General features: G+C 36.6%; 1 protein-coding gene across 1 annotated transcript in view; it reads right to left on the reverse strand.

Moving 5' to 3' along the window:
* tg (thyroglobulin) overlaps positions 1-16,058 on the reverse strand; it is a 34,895-nt gene that overhangs the window by 15,125 nt on the left and 3,712 nt on the right. Inside the window, exons 8-31 of the mRNA XM_077215904.1 lie at positions 15,643-15,825; positions 14,217-15,245; positions 12,621-13,217; positions 12,293-12,526; positions 11,893-12,030; positions 11,521-11,598; positions 11,292-11,392; positions 11,046-11,166; positions 10,039-10,242; positions 8,626-8,829; positions 8,340-8,485; positions 7,035-7,191; positions 6,742-6,906; positions 6,244-6,393; positions 5,840-6,004; positions 4,643-4,765; positions 4,420-4,535; positions 3,797-3,902; positions 3,124-3,321; positions 2,053-2,223; positions 1,695-1,781; positions 1,486-1,563; positions 1,205-1,342; positions 928-1,101 (exon numbers count right to left, since the gene is read on the reverse strand). Coding sequence (XP_077072019.1) covers positions 928-1,101; positions 1,205-1,342; positions 1,486-1,563; positions 1,695-1,781; positions 2,053-2,223; positions 3,124-3,321; positions 3,797-3,902; positions 4,420-4,535; positions 4,643-4,765; positions 5,840-6,004; positions 6,244-6,393; positions 6,742-6,906; positions 7,035-7,191; positions 8,340-8,485; positions 8,626-8,829; positions 10,039-10,242; positions 11,046-11,166; positions 11,292-11,392; positions 11,521-11,598; positions 11,893-12,030; positions 12,293-12,526; positions 12,621-13,217; positions 14,217-15,245; positions 15,643-15,825 — 4,863 coding nt within the window. The remainder of the gene's footprint in view (positions 1-927; positions 1,102-1,204; positions 1,343-1,485; positions 1,564-1,694; positions 1,782-2,052; positions 2,224-3,123; positions 3,322-3,796; positions 3,903-4,419; positions 4,536-4,642; positions 4,766-5,839; positions 6,005-6,243; positions 6,394-6,741; positions 6,907-7,034; positions 7,192-8,339; positions 8,486-8,625; positions 8,830-10,038; positions 10,243-11,045; positions 11,167-11,291; positions 11,393-11,520; positions 11,599-11,892; positions 12,031-12,292; positions 12,527-12,620; positions 13,218-14,216; positions 15,246-15,642; positions 15,826-16,058) is intronic.

Consider the following 16,058-nt stretch of genomic DNA (forward strand, 5'->3'; position numbering starts at 1 on the left):
GTGGGATAATCTGCTTCGTGTTGGTGTCCCATAGGTGTACAACTTCTGACACTTTCCCAATCAATCAGGATGCATTACTAAAACTAAACAGTATAACTAAAACTGCATATACACATGGTCAGACAATTCAAAAAAATCTCTTCAAAGCCATTATTTATCCATCATCATTCTCTCACTTTGCCCTTTCACCCTCTGACAAGCTCCTGGCTGTACAAATATCTGAATCATCGGCATTTCATGTTCAGCTGCTAGGATCATATCCGAAAACAATTAAAGTAAATGACAGAAAGACTCAGTTACAAAGAAAGTGGTGACTTCAGACTTTACAGTAAACCACAGTCATTAGACTTGCATTAGGTAATACAAAACCCATCTGTCCAATCACAGAGAAAAGTCTCTGAAAACCAACAGCTAATGCTGAGAAATATGAAAGCATTATATATATATATATAGTGTATACGTGATTATTTGAGGATAATGGGTAATGAAAACAAAATAAAATTAGAAAACAAAGTCTAATGTACTTGGTGGATTGAGTTATAGTGTAATGGAATTGCATAATAAAAATAGTGGGTAACACTTTAGTTTAGCATCCTATTCTCACTATTAAATAGATGCTTATTAGCATGCATATTACTAGTACATTGGCTGTTTAATATTACTCACGAAGCACATATTAATGCCTTATTCTGCTTGACCATATTCTACATCCCTTAATCCTAACCAAAACCTAACAACTACCTTCCTAACTATTAATTACCAGTAATTAAGAGTTAATTGAGGCAAAAGTTGTAGTTAATAGTTAGTTAAAATGAGAATTAGACCCTAATCTAAAGTGTGTCCAAATTATCATGTTTTTTTATCCTAAATTTCATCGTCTCGGTTTCATTGCAGTGACGCATGGCATTTTGTGTATAAACGACTCACCTTTCTTCTGGTATGCAGTCTGAAGACTCTGTGCCATCACAAAACTGCATGCCTGTCTGAGAGGTTTGTCATACGCCCCACACACACGTGTGTCAGGATACAATACACACGAAAAATACAGAGGGCCTTCATCACGAATGTCGGACACGTGACACAGTTCTTCTTCCTCACACCCTGAAACCCATCATCCATATTTAAAGAACAGAAAGTGAAACATTGTGGCACTACTCAGACATTCACTAACTATATAATTGTAAGCAAATGTTTTGCATCTTACGTTTTAGACACAACAGCTGAGCTTCCTGGAAAGTGTACCGGTGTTTAAAGATCCAGTAAAGCTGACTAGGCAGTTTCCTCTCTGGGTTGACTTTTATATCACCACTCTCCAGAACACCAAAAGCCTCCTTTACGGAGTCTAAGTGGACAATACAGTAGAAACAGAAATTAGACTATTAAATACCAATAAAATAAATATTATTAATACCATTTAAGCACAAGACAAAAATGCTCAGGTATATATATATCAGGTATATTTGGCTTAATTTCACTCATTCGTACCAGAAAGTACGATTCTGGAATCCTCTACAACAGCTGGTCCACTGCAAGCAGAGGGAGGACGTGTGTTCATATCAGACTCTAAAAATACATAAATTATAACCATTAGGCTATAAATTAGCACATTTAATCAAAACATATACTTTTGTTTATGACAGGCATTTAAAGTGTTTTATTAGTGTCATGTTCATGCATGCAGAGTATGTCCAAACCTTTCCAGATGTAGACACGTTGGAAACTGATGAGAGTTTCCTGATAACCAGTTTTATTTTTGCTGGATTCCGGTAAGGCTGCATCAGCTGCAAGAAATGTTAATTTTCATCACAATGCCCATCAATTCATAAAATCATAAATCTTGATATAGCATACAATCAAGTGTTTGTATTAGTGTTTTTATGAAATTGGTACGGGGTGGGGCAGGATAATGCAATAGAGAGTGAGCGCTGGAAAAACTAAACAATTGATAAAGGTCAAATAACAGCTGAACCATGCTGTGCAATTTTTAAACAACAATTAATCATTTGTGTACATTTGTAGTTATGAAAACTGGAGTGTATGTGGGACTCATACTGATGGTGAAGTTCTGTCCGCCAAAGTTGAAAGTGAAACGTTTCAGTTGTTTGCTGTATTGGACACCAGCACCACAGATGCGTTTGGAGGAGGCCACGTTCCTCACGTCCCAGTCTGTCTCACTGCACTGCAGTACTGAAGGAGCGCTCAGGAGCCCACACATGATAGAGCCTGCAACACAGGACACAAACCATTTAAGAACGAAACACACAGATGTGAACCCTCACTCACCTTTTCTGATTCAGATTGTATTTAGATAATTATACTTTGATAACAAAAACTGATGTTATTATTTTTATACATTTAAAAAATCTTTATATATAAAGAGTTTGTAACATTATACACTACCGTTCAAAATTTTGGATTAAGTAAGAAACATTTTTTTGAAAAGAAATTAAATAAATTAATATTTTTGTTTAACAAGGATGCATTTAATTGATCAAAAGTGACAGTAAATATGTTTATAATGTTAGAAAAGCTTTCTATTTCAGATTTCAGATATGCTGTACATTTGAACTTTCTGTTCATCAAAGAATCCTGAAAAAATATTGTACACAACTGTTTATAACATTGATGATGATGATAATAATAATATGTTTCTTGAGCAGCAAATCAGCATATTAGAATGATTTCTGAAGGATCATGTGACACTGAAGACTGGAGTAATGATGCTGACAGTTCAGTTTAGCAAAAAACAGAATACATTGCATTTTAAAATATATTCAAATAGATAACAGCTTTTTTAAATTGTAAAAAATAATCCACAAAATTACTGTTTATGATGTATTTTGATCAAATTAAGCAGAAGAGATTTCTTTCAAAAACATGTAAAATAAATAAATAATGGTAGTATATATAATATAATAAAAATATTTTTTAAAGAACATTTTATTTAAAAATAAATTTCATAACATATATAAAATATTAAAATATATAATTGTCAAAGTTTTTAAAGAAAAACAGTTTAAGATATGTGTCACCAGGGGCCCTTTTGGTTTTGTCTCCCAGTGATTTGGGTGTTAGAATAGTGGAAAGCTACATCTGCTCCTAATAAGTGAGAGCGTCTCTGACCTCCATCGAGGACATTCTGGTTCAGGATGAATCCATCACAGCAGTTCTCAAGACTGCAGGAGTTGACGCAGAAACGATGGACGTCAGCCAGAGTTGTTCCATGTGCGTCGAACACAAGCGTCCGATACACTCCAGAATCGGTCTTGCGGAAACTCAGCCTCTCAAAACTCTTCAGGCCTGCTGTGCTGAATTCATGACCTTTTGTCAAAAGATGAAGGGTGGAGAGTAAAAGAGAAAGAAAGAACAACAGATATTCTTTAAGTCGTGGCCAACAAACACAAGTGCATCTAAATGCATGTGGGTTGCCAAATAAAATCTGAAACTGGGAGCTCCATTCCTGAGAAAAGTCTCAAAGTATCAAGTCTTTTTTTTTCACATGGAAAAATATTTATCTGTTAACAGAACAAGCCTGAGAAATGTTTTTAATGACAATTTTCTTTATTCTTGTGTCCATGGATGACTAGACCACTTTGTTCAAATCATTACTTACAAACCACAACATATTCTTTGGGACTTCAGCTCAATTATGATATTGTATGTTGATTATATTTCATTGTAGGCTCTTTGTCTCCACATTTTAGTGTTGTGCGTAACCAAAACATGGTCCAGGCGACTCACAACAACTAACCAAACTGAGAACACAAGGGATATAACCAATAGCTGATGATCTTACCTTTCTTCCTCAGCACCGTCATATTGGGTTCATCTCCTTTTATTTTCAAAACACACTTGAGAGTCTGGAACGTCTCAGCACCATAATTTCCCAGAAACCCTTTGCTCTGAAATGCAAAACAAACCGCAAGACTTTTTTCTTCCACTTTTTATAATAATCATGTCACTTTTGGGAAAGGAGATATGAGTGCCACCAAGGCAAAAAAGACCCATTGCCAGATATAACACTGGGAATAACTCTTAAATATGTTTTTCTCCTCAAAAGAAAATGTGCTATAGTTTATATTTATTAGCATGTGTAAAGACAAATGAGGATTTATGTCAAAGAGGTTGTTAAATCAGGTAACCGAACACATGTACTCTGACAAATCACTGGTGAAATTATAAAGTTAGAAACTAAAAAGTAAAGATTATGTATTAATTTTTTGTAGAAAGCATTTAACCATTAGAATACCATTCAAAAGTTTGGGGTCTCATTGGTAAAAACTTTTTAAAAACATCACAAAAAATAATTTATGTAATATAAACTTTCTAATTTAATCTACAAATATGCATAATGAACAAATACACCGCATGCAATATACAATTCACATTGGGTAAACTGTCAATGCATTTTGGTCATACTTGTTCAGAGGTCCTGCATTCAACATTATCTGTACTCGTGCTGTACAGCTCACAGTAAGTTTTCTCTTCATCGCTGAAAATAGCCACATGTTGGCATGAATCTTCCAGGCCGCAATCTATCAGAGATCAGGGATGAGATCAACTTCAGTCATAAAGAGTGTGAGTACACATCTGACTAATTCAGTAGAGGTGCACAGCTGCAATATTCAACAGTGTATCTCACCAAGCAAACACTTCCTGAGCTGTGTTTCCTTTGGCTGGGTTGAGGAATCAGAGCTCAGTATGTCAGCACTTTCTGATTTCAGCAGCAGGGAAGAAGGAGCCACCACATCAAACTTTCCCATTACTGCAAACACACAAAGAGGGATATTATGAACACACACAAATACATTTATATATTGTTTGTGCTTTCACACTGATAAAGATTTACTGGTCTACTTAAGCACTGTTAAAGACATAATGAAGCCAAGTCTTGTGAAAAGCAAATTGTAGCTCTCCAAGTTGAGCTACACTAGTAGTTAGGTAGACTACAAGTTACTAACAAGTTTTGGTAACACTTTATTTCAAAGTGTCCTTGTTACATATGTTACATGTACTTACCGTAGTAAAAAAAGTAAATTATGCTTCTAATTACATGCAACTAACCCTCAACCAAAACCTAATGCTACCCAAACCCTATAGTAAGTACATGTAGTTAATTATTATTACTCGGTACTTAAATATATAATTACACTGCAACAATGACACCTTAAAATAAAGTGTAACCCAAGTTTTTTAAGAAAGCAATATCTTTTTTAATTTAAAACTACCACTGTGATTTGATTCACTTTTACAATTATTTATCTGGCTTCTTTTTATTAAGATCTTAGGGTAGGGTAAATTTACACCAAATATCGAATACAATTAGAAACAAATTAATCTATTTAACTTAATCAAAAATATAGTAACAAATAGTAGAATTTAAAGTCGCAGTGAAATAGACCTAGTAATAGGTCTTTTCTTCCGTATTATGTACACCTGAGTAAAATGGATTATTAATAAAGGGAATTCAAGTAGGTTAGAGGCTTGGATCTATCCATCAGTTGTTGACTGGATGCAGGTAGATCTGAATGTAAGGAGGAGGTGAGTTTAAGGGGACTAGATGTTGTCCAGCATACATCACTAGAAAGAAAAATTGAGTTATGACATTTTAATTAAATTATGAAGTAAAAAAGGCTTTTAAAAATGAAACAAATGCATGGATGAATTGTTCACAATGTGTTCAATAACATGTATTTAGAATAGAGCATTTTCATTCTGTGCCAACTTTATAATTTGGCTACACTTTAAAAACACCTGAACTAATGTCACACTGTATAAAAATGTTGCAGCATTGCTATTTTTGTGATTTCTACTGCTTAACGTTGACTGTGGCACATACCTTTGCACTCTTCAACTGTCATTGGACCATCAGAAGACGTCCAAGAAAGTTCCTCTCCCTGTGGGGAGACACACAACCATCTGCCAGACACAGGGTGCTCCTGGGCTAACAGAAAATCCCCTTCATTTGTACAACTCAGTTTACTCTGCTGGCACTCAGTAAGACCTTGAGAGTATTCAGATAGAGAGAGGACAAATAGAAAACAAAATTTTAAACCATGAAAAATCACAAGTGAAAAAAAACCAAACAGTATTCCTATTAGGTCACTCTTCTGCCTCTGAAACCTATGATCTACATTTCGACACATTTGTCATGTTTAACTGTTACCATCTACACCTGCTGTTCTTGAATTTGTGTGACAGTTGGCACTTGGGCTGGGCTGATTTGTTTTGGCCTTTACTCACAATGAGAAGCACTGAAGGCTCCCTGGGCCACAGTGGATGTTTGCGCAGGGCAGGGAGAGCAGAAGACCTGCCCTTCTTCCTCTTGAAATGTATCCCTTGGACACGGAGTACACACACCACCACTGAAAAATGAACCAGCTGGACACACAACTGTGCGTGAGAGAGGATAAAAACAAACACACAATAAGCAGAGTAATTGAGCATGAGTAAGGATTGTGCAGAGTGGAAAAAGAAGAGAAAGTTTGACAGATAAAGAAGGGAAGATTAATAATAGAGAAGAAGTTGTGTGCAGTTTGAAATATTACATAAACCTTCACAAATACATTTACACATTTTTGCACACCACATTTCTATTTTCGTATATGTCCGTGAGCTAAAATGTGCATCAGTTATAGAACTTTATAGGTATATATTCAGAAACACAAGTAAAGCCATTTTCTTTTATGGTATACAGGCCAGCCTGTCATTAAGTACAGAATAGTACAGAAGCCAACCTACCACACCCAGTGGATTGTGGGAGCCGCTTATAGCCAGCCATGCAGCTAAATGAGGGAGGACTAGAGAAAGCGAGAGAACCGTCAGAGAGGAAGATGGAAAGGTATGACCCACTTCGGATTAATGCCTTCACACTGTTTAACAGTCTCTCTTCACTAAGTGCTATATCTGGGAAAAATAAACATGCAATATTTAGAAAGAAAAGTACATGGAATAATAAAACACATCCATGATTCAGAGTAATGTGACTGTGAAATGAAACATTTGGCATTAGATATCGTAATGGCTGCTCTCACCAATATCATGAAGATCAGGGAGAGATGTTATTGGCAGGTCAGAGAGGCGGGCTTTAAAGGTGATGCGCACAGTGACTTCCTTGTCAGTCAAACACTCAAGAGACACAGATGACTCGTCACAGACTGCAACAGAGCTGGTCTGGACGGATGAGGTCAGCTAAGACACATAAACAAGCATTCAAAAGTAGTTGTATGTTTTATAGATCTGCACAATTTGTTGATGTTCTACTGTAGGCCAAAGTTACCTACATATTGAATATGACATTTGCAATTAATCTAATATTCTAGGCTAAGTAACAATTTACTTGTCCATCTAAACTAGTATTAGTGGGGAAAGTACTGTTTGGGAATCCCCTATGAAGTCTCTAAAGGAAAATGATGATGATAAAATATGAGATGTGAGGAAAAATTATATTACAATTGTTTTGCATTCATTTGCAAAAGTCTTTTGTTTCTCAAGAAATTTTGCGCTCGCTCCAAAAGTTTTGTGTTCCCACAAAAGTTTGCATTCACTGGCAAAGAATACAAAAGTTTGGCAAGGAAACACAAAGTTTCTCAGGGGAGAGCAAAACTTCGGCAAACTGTTCTCTCGTATTTTTTGTCTATAACCATGTCCCCTTAAGGGCTCCTTAAAACCCAGGGGGTCTATGGAAAATTTAAGAGAAAATATTTATTTTTAAACAAATGTATAATATTAGTTTTTTTGTATTTGATATTACAACCATTTTGCCATATTTACTAATAATCATGGTATTTCTATTCTATTGACAGCCATAGTTTTAACTATACGTTTAATGTGTTTAATCATTTTAAAGGCTTACTCATTTAATATTACACACATTAATAATTGGTAGATAAAAATATACACTGCAAACTTAATGCAATATAAATATTTTCCAGTTATTTTTTGAATAATTTGCTTTGGCTTTAGGAGAATTACAAAATAAAAGCCAGTTATTTGATTTTAAAACATGTTGTGGTAACACTTTTTACATGTACTTTCTGTAGTAATAACAGTAAATTATGCATAATTGCACGCTACTAACCCTAAACCAAACTCTAACTCTAGCCCTAATTGTACAGTAAGTACATGTCGGTTATTAATATTACTCCGTACTTAACTTATTTTCAGTTACACTGAAACAAGGACACCTCAAAATAAAGTGTAAAATATGTTGCCTTTATTATATTATGCTTATTTTTTTGTCACATGTGTTTGTTACTGTTTGCAGTAATGGGACACAAAATGTGTTTTTATACATGAATATATATGATATATCTCAAAGCATACTGTGTGTATTGTACCTGTAAGTTGCAGAGACCTGTAGCTCTCATGTCTCGCAGCAAAGCAGCCTGTAGCTCAACACTCAACACGCTGCAACTCTTTTGGCCCTCAGCCAGGAACATTTGTAGCTCTAAGGACACCTGCACTGTCTGCAATACCTGAGGCTCTGATTGACATCATAACCACACAGAGGCTCAGTAATTAGAGCAACAAGACTTCATAGTAAGACAAATCCCTAAAGGAAATACTGCAACAACCTGTGAGCATTTTAACAAGTAAATGGAACAATGTGTGTGTGGCCTTTACTTTGGCAGTCGTAAGACAGTGGAGCATCATCAAGCCAGTTGTTCGCCTGGGGATCACACAGGAAGCTGGTGACAGGAAGGGTGTTGACATAACCTTGGTCACAGAACAGCTCACAGCGCTGCGTCTGCTGGCCTGCAACATTCGCAGTGCTACACAGAATGGCACCATGGGAAATGTCTCCGTATGGAAGGGAGCACTCAGGAACTGAAAAGGGAAACAAGTAAGGGAAATTCATGTTGCCACAAGCATATGCCAAAACAGAAAGTCAACAAAACCAAAATATTTTTTTCTTTTTTATAGAATATTGCAGTTTTTATTATATTTATAATTTTTTCAATGTTTAATTTGATGTTTTATGCTCAACAATGTTGCATTTATTTAATCAAAAACACTGTAAAAACATAATACATTTTAAAAATGTAATTTAATTCAGCATCATTACTCCAGTCTTCAGTGTCAAATGATGCTTCAGAAATCATTCTAATATGCTGAATTGATGCTCAAGAAACATTTATTATTATCAATGCTGCTTAATTTTTTTTTTTACATTTTTGAACAATGATACCATTCAAACATTTGTGGTAAGACTAATAAAAAGACTTTTATTCATCAAGGATGCATTAAATTGATCTAGAGTGAACAGTGAAGACATTTATAAAGTTACAACATATTTCTATTTAACAAATGCAAATAAATACTGTTCGTTTAACTTTTTATTCATCAAAAAATCCTGAAAAAAGTATAACTATTTCCACAAAAACGTTAAGCAGCACAACTGTTTTCAACATTGATAATAAATAATAAGAAATGTACTTGAGCACCAAATCAGCAAATTAGAATGATTTCTGAAGCATCATGTGACAATGAAGACTCGAGTAATGATGCTGAAAATTCAGCTTTGCCATCACCGGAATAAATTACATTTTAAAATATATTCAAATAGAAAATTTGTAATAATATTTCATAATATTACTGTTTTTTTCTATTTTTTGGTTAAATAAACGCAGCCTTGGTGAGCATAAGAGACTTCTTAAAAAAAAAATATATATATATATATATCTGTTTTAAGATTATTTATAATCTGTATATTAATGCACATTATATATTTATTTATTTATCTTGATTCGCAAGCTTCAAAATAACAAAATAACAGTGACAAAATCTCTTCTCTGATGACGTTTACTGGTAAGAGGGCAGGACAACCTGTCACTCAAATGAAATCACAGCAATAACAAACCACAACTATCCAATTAATTCCCAATTGACAAAATAAAGTACCAACCTAAATTTTTGTTCTTGTTTGAGAAGCCGTTTCACTTGTGTATACATTTAACAATAGGGCAGAAAAGACTATCACAACCTCCATTTAATGCAGACTTTAAAGAAATGCAAAGTGTGACCTAATTCACTTACTGTCACAGGCTGGGGTTTGTCCTGTGCTGCGAGAGGTCCGTGTTTTTGGCAGCTCCTTTCCGCTTTGAGAAACACACCAACAGTCGGACAGGTCACACTGCAGGGGTAAGAACCGCTGCCCGTCCTGCACACATTCAGGCTCATACCCCACACCGACCTCTCTCTGCAATGCCAGAGTCTTCTGTAGAGAACACCAACCTGGACCTACAACACACAAAATAATACAAAGGTCTGACGTGGTACATTTCTCAACACCTTGCTACCAGACAAGGTACTTAATGTTGGTGCTGGAACATCATTCTTATCAACAAATCAGATGTTAGGAATAGTTTTTTTGGCTCAGGCTAAAAATCTTAACCCTGTGGTCATGACCCCATATGTTAAGATGTACAGGGTAGCATACTATATATTATACTATATATTCATGTTCACCATAATTTTTTTTTTTGGTTATATTTATATATATAAAAAGGCAGATTTTCCTGTGCTTAAAATATATGTGAAATGTACACTACAATGATGAAGAGCTGTTGAAGGCAGGGCTTTTTAGATGCATTTTTGAACTTGAAAAACATGCAGCCCATGCATTGGAACTAAATTCCTATCACCCTTTATTCTCTAAAGTGTTATGGATAGGTCACAGTTAGGTTGATGATCGAAAATCATGTATTTAGGGATGAATGGATGTATGTATGTAGGGATGTATGAATGTATGTATGTAGGGATGTATGCATGTATGTATGTAGGGATGTAGGGATGTATGTATGTATGCATGTATGTATGAATGTATGTAAGTATGCATGCATATGGATGGATGGATGGATGGATGGATGGATGGATGGAGGGATGGATAGAGGGATGGATGGATGGATGTAGGGATGGATGGATGGATGGATGGATGGATGGATGGATGGATGGATGGATGGATGGATGGAGGGATGGATAGAGGGATGGATGGATGGATGTAGGGATGGATGGATGAATGAATGGATGGATGAATGGATTACACTGCAGTTCTCCAGAGGGATCGGCGATGGCGGGTTGGATGACTTGTCCGGTTATTGGACTCACGCACAACCCCTGCAAATGGCCTGAACTGGTCTTCTGGAGTACTGAAAACTCACCATCCTACAGATATGTGCACACAAACAATAAGACAGATACACATGAAATGCAATCAGTAGTTATTATAGAATGTACTGTACATAAAAAAGTACAATCTAAGTAACTACAAAAAGAAGGCCTTACTGTACCTCCTCACATGAGGGGCTATATGTAAAAGTGATATTAGAGCTTGTTTGCATCCAATCAGAAAGCAGGAAATGACTTTGGAGCCTTTGGCATGTAGTTTGACCTGGGAGACAAATTATTACAAGTCAGCTTACAGGTTAAATGATAAAACCTATAAGTAAAACTAGCAGTTCACCCTAACAACCTTGATTATAGAAAAGATTTGAGAAAAACATGAGATTGGACTCTTACACTGCGAAGGGGCCGCAAAACGAGACATCAGAGAGCCTGTGATGTATCTGCCCTCCTCATCAACACACCAACAGTGACCTATGATATCAGACAGAGCAAAAACATGAAAATTATCCACAAATAAATATTCAAACGTTTTGATTTGACAGAAGTTTTTTTTTAAAGAAATTCATATTTTTAATCAGATTCAGCAAGGATGCAATAAATTGATTTAAAAAATGACAGTAAAGACTTATACATTGTAACAAAAAATCTATTTCAAATTAATGCTGTTTTTTTAACTTTCTAGTCAAAGAGGCCTGAAACTTTTAAACTGTAGTGTATGTGCCAAGCTGTTTATATGAAGTAAAAAGTACCGGAGTATGGTCTCACCTGTGCTTTGGTGGCACTGATTGGGCAGCCACTGACCATAAGCGTCACACTGTGGGATGTAGGGCTGGTACCCCAGCATTAAACTTTGTCTGTCTTTGTCATTGGCCATCATTCTGCTCTGCCAGTAGAAATGTAGGGCTGTCGAGAAGCGAAAGAATATTTAATATTAGTGTGGGTAGAGCTTTACAACAAATAACCAAAGGATTATATTCCAAAGGAATGTTTAATTACATAGCAGAAGGGGGAGGGTCTATCAGACTTGTTGAATGACAAAATAACCTTATAAAATTCATACACTACACAGTTGAGTACATAGTGCATAAGTATAGTGACTTCTAGTACTTTCTTCTGCAGCATCTGTTAACTTTCATTTTGAGACAGATAAAACAAAAGACTGTACTGGAATGAGCTGCGAGTCTCAATGCTGAGTTGATGTTGCTCAGCAGAGTTTGAGTGATGGGGATCTTTGAGGAGCGTGTCTGCTCCAACTCCACAGGGCTCAGATAGACACTCTCAGCCAGGAGGAAACCGTAACCCACAGGCACATGAGAGTTGTTTGAAGCAAAGATTAGTTCCTCAGCCTTCTTCTGGAACTCAGAAACCTGGCTTTGAACCATAGAGCATGGACCTGGACCTGAAGAGAGACACAACAATATATTATGAAGATGATTTATTTGAGCAGATAGTAATGCCACTACATATATTAATTACTATTGTGCATAACTCACATTTGGGAATTTGTCCAACAGGAGCCTTGCTATCTGCTAGCATGTCTCCTTGAGAGTTAACGCACCAGCATTGACGCAGGTGAAAGCTCCCAAGAGGAACACTGAAGTCTGATAGGGGACCTGGATAACCAGAATCTTCTCTTCTGATCAGTCTCCAGAAAGATAACGGGTTCAGAAAAACTGATGGTCCATAATTGGCCTCAACGCTTCCTTCTAACAAGTCAGATGGAACATCAGAGAACTTCTCAAATCTCGCCAGGACAGGGAATACTCTGTGGTGCCCAGCCTTGAACAATTCAGATACTAAGGCTCGGAATGACGCCATTGCTTCTGTGTTTCTTGCATAGGCTCGCAGAATTCCAAGAAGTTCTGAGACGGGGAGGTCTTGTCCGGAATTTATGATCTTAACCCACTCGTGGTAGAACTCATTCACTTGTTCTGGAGGTCCATCGCACTGGATCTGGTTCCAGCTGCCATCGTATTCACAACGAGGAATGTACACTTCAGAAAGCTGGGTTACAGAAGATGGATCTGTGAGAACAGAGCGGATTGTGGACAGGAATTTCTGGGTCGCTGTGGACTGGCATCTTGTTGGACCTTTGGAAGAAGGTCAATAGAGGATAATATATCAAATCACGACATATTTTAAAACATAATATTAAAATGTCAATCCAAGTTGTACATTTCAGATTTGTATAATCAGTGTTGAAATGATGCCATTTCTGTATAGCAAAGGGATTTTGTTGTCAATAAACTGCATGGCATTATGGTGCATTTCCGGTTTCTGTAGCCATTGTGTAGATCATTATGTAAATCTGAGAAATAAAGTCGCAATTCTGAGAACTAAAGGTTTAATTATGAGATTAAAGCTGCAATTATAAGATTAAATCCCAATTGCAAGATATAACATTTATATTTATGCATACATTTATAATATATATAATCACTTTATATTTATGCATATTCATGCAGTTTATATCCTCTAAATATGAACTACAGGAATGAGTATAAAGTCACAATTATGGAAAATAAGTTACAATTTCTACATAGTGCCACAATTAACTTGAGACAGAAATCTGCTTTTATACACTTTCAGAGAAAATGTGCAAAAACTGTACAACAGCTTGTCATTGGGACAGTACCCTTCAAGAGACAACATTGTACCAATAACAACATTATCCCTAAAAGAATCCTAGTAGTACTCTAAAGTACAAATATGCCCCTTTTAGGGGTAGATAAGGTACAAAGTTGTCCCTTTAAGGGTACTTCCCCAGTGACAAGCTGATGTACCCATAAAGGTAAAAAATTGACCAGTGTAGGTTACATAAGGCTGACTATGAAATATGTTCCACATTCAGCTTAAAATGTACACCAACAATTTTGAGAGTAAAATAAATAAAAAGCAAATAGCAAAACTTTGAGAAGCAGCCTTGCAAATTTGAAAGCACCCAAGCTCCATAAAACAAGATGTCTCTATAATGCATACATTTTGGCTAGTTGCCTATTACATATGAGCCAGATCATTTAATATGTTTTTAATTAAATGTATGAACATAGCTCTGTAATTAATCATCTGTGTTTAGTGTTTAGACTCACATTGAAGAGAGCTTCCTGAACTCTGTTTTGTTCCAGATCGGTCCACGCAGAAACAACTTTTGCCAAGGCACTGTCTTGCTACGTAAGCACCATCAGTCTCACATTTAGGAATGAAAACCTCCGATCCTGCAGAACTACTGGCTTTAACTGCAATAGCCATCCTACGTTCTTTCTCACATTGGGATAAGCATCTCGGTCTGGACCCAGTAGTGCGAGAATCTGTTATCTCCAGACCACGAGAGTCCACACACCAACACTCTGTGCCCTGACATTGTACTTCTTGGTATAGTCCATTCTCAGTGCACTGGGGTATGTATGAAATCAAGGTGGAAGTCACAGACGTACAAACATCTGATTTCTGGAAAATTGCATGAAACAGTTGACCCAACTGGGTGCTTTCATTTGCCTTCAGCTGTTTGATGGCCTCTCGAAGGATAGTGAGGAACTGCTCATTCTCAAGAGCCATTGAAACAAGTTTAATCATATCTCGGTTGATTTTCAGGTTTACAGAACGACCAAACGCATCAGAAATCTCCTGGTCTATATTAAGACTGGCAGAGTTGTCTGCGAAGGTCTTGGCCAACTGCATCAAGTCGGTCTCGGGCTGCATCAGACCAACTTGACTAAAAACTTGACTGAAACTCAATGTACCACTCTTTCCAACAATGCCAGTGAAGTTGAAATTGCCAGCATTCTTCAGAAATTTTCCTCCAAAGAGATTCTCCTGGAGTCTCTTGGGATTCGGGGCAAGAGCAAGAGCTTTTAGGGCAAGAGCCCCAGAGTGAAACATCCCTTGAAGGAGCTCTGCCAGGATGTCTCTGACATTTGGACGCTCTAACTCTGGCAACGACTGCAGAAGATCAGAGTTGGCCAAAAGCTCCTGGAATTCAGGACTGCAAGTACCAAGAAAAGATAGTGTTTCTTTGGAATTGGAGAACACGTTGCTCTTGCTGAAGTCTCCAGCTGGGCCATAAAAAAGCCTCGAGAGAGCTTGTCTCCTCTCAGACAGGCAGTCTTTCACTCCAGTGCCTAAACAAACAAGAAACACAAAATTAGTCAGTGCACAAACTCCATTCTGCTTAAAAACTTTAAGGGACCGCTAAAACATAAACTCTCAGAACTCAAAGATTAGTTTTTGCTTCATCAGTCCCTTTGCAGGTAAAATCATTTACATAAGCTTAAAGATCACTGTTATTATAGAATAAAATGTACAATTAAAGCATGAATTTCTACTGCTAGATTGGATTAATTTGAGTAGCTTACAATGTGTTTACAGATGTTTTTTTTTACATTTGTATACCTACTCAATGTTATTGATTTATAAAATCAAGATTTACTGTTACCAGAGACGCTGAAGAGCCATCATGGAACATAAGTATGGAATATACAGTGAAATACACACAAATGCAATGAAGGCCAAACTCACTACATTTTGGTAGTCCATACCGGCGTGTGCCAAAGATCTCTCTGCCATCAGCATCCACACACCAGCACTGGCCACCGGACTGACACTGGGTTGGCACATACACTCCATTTTCAGTACAGGAGGGTACAAAGGAATTACCAGCCTGAGTAGCTGCGGCCCGTTCACTCTCGCATGGGGTGGGACCTTATGAATACAAAAAGAGTTGGGTACTGTTGGGTTGAATACATGTAATATTATACAGATGTAGCAAGTGTTAGAAATGCCAAAAGGTCAATTTTATTCCTGGATTGACTGTATAGTATTATTTTACATATTCTATGTTTGCATGTACATGAAACTAATGTTTATTTAGTCACCACAATTTTTATTTTATTTTTTTATTACAAGAAAGTAGTTTATTTTTTTTTGCAAATTAT

This window comes from Siphateles boraxobius, unplaced genomic scaffold (genome assembly GCF_051911475.1).
Source record: "Siphateles boraxobius isolate OS27281-9 unplaced genomic scaffold, OSU_SipBor_1 12, whole genome shotgun sequence".
Taxonomy (NCBI): domain Eukaryota; kingdom Metazoa; phylum Chordata; class Actinopteri; order Cypriniformes; family Leuciscidae; genus Siphateles; species Siphateles boraxobius.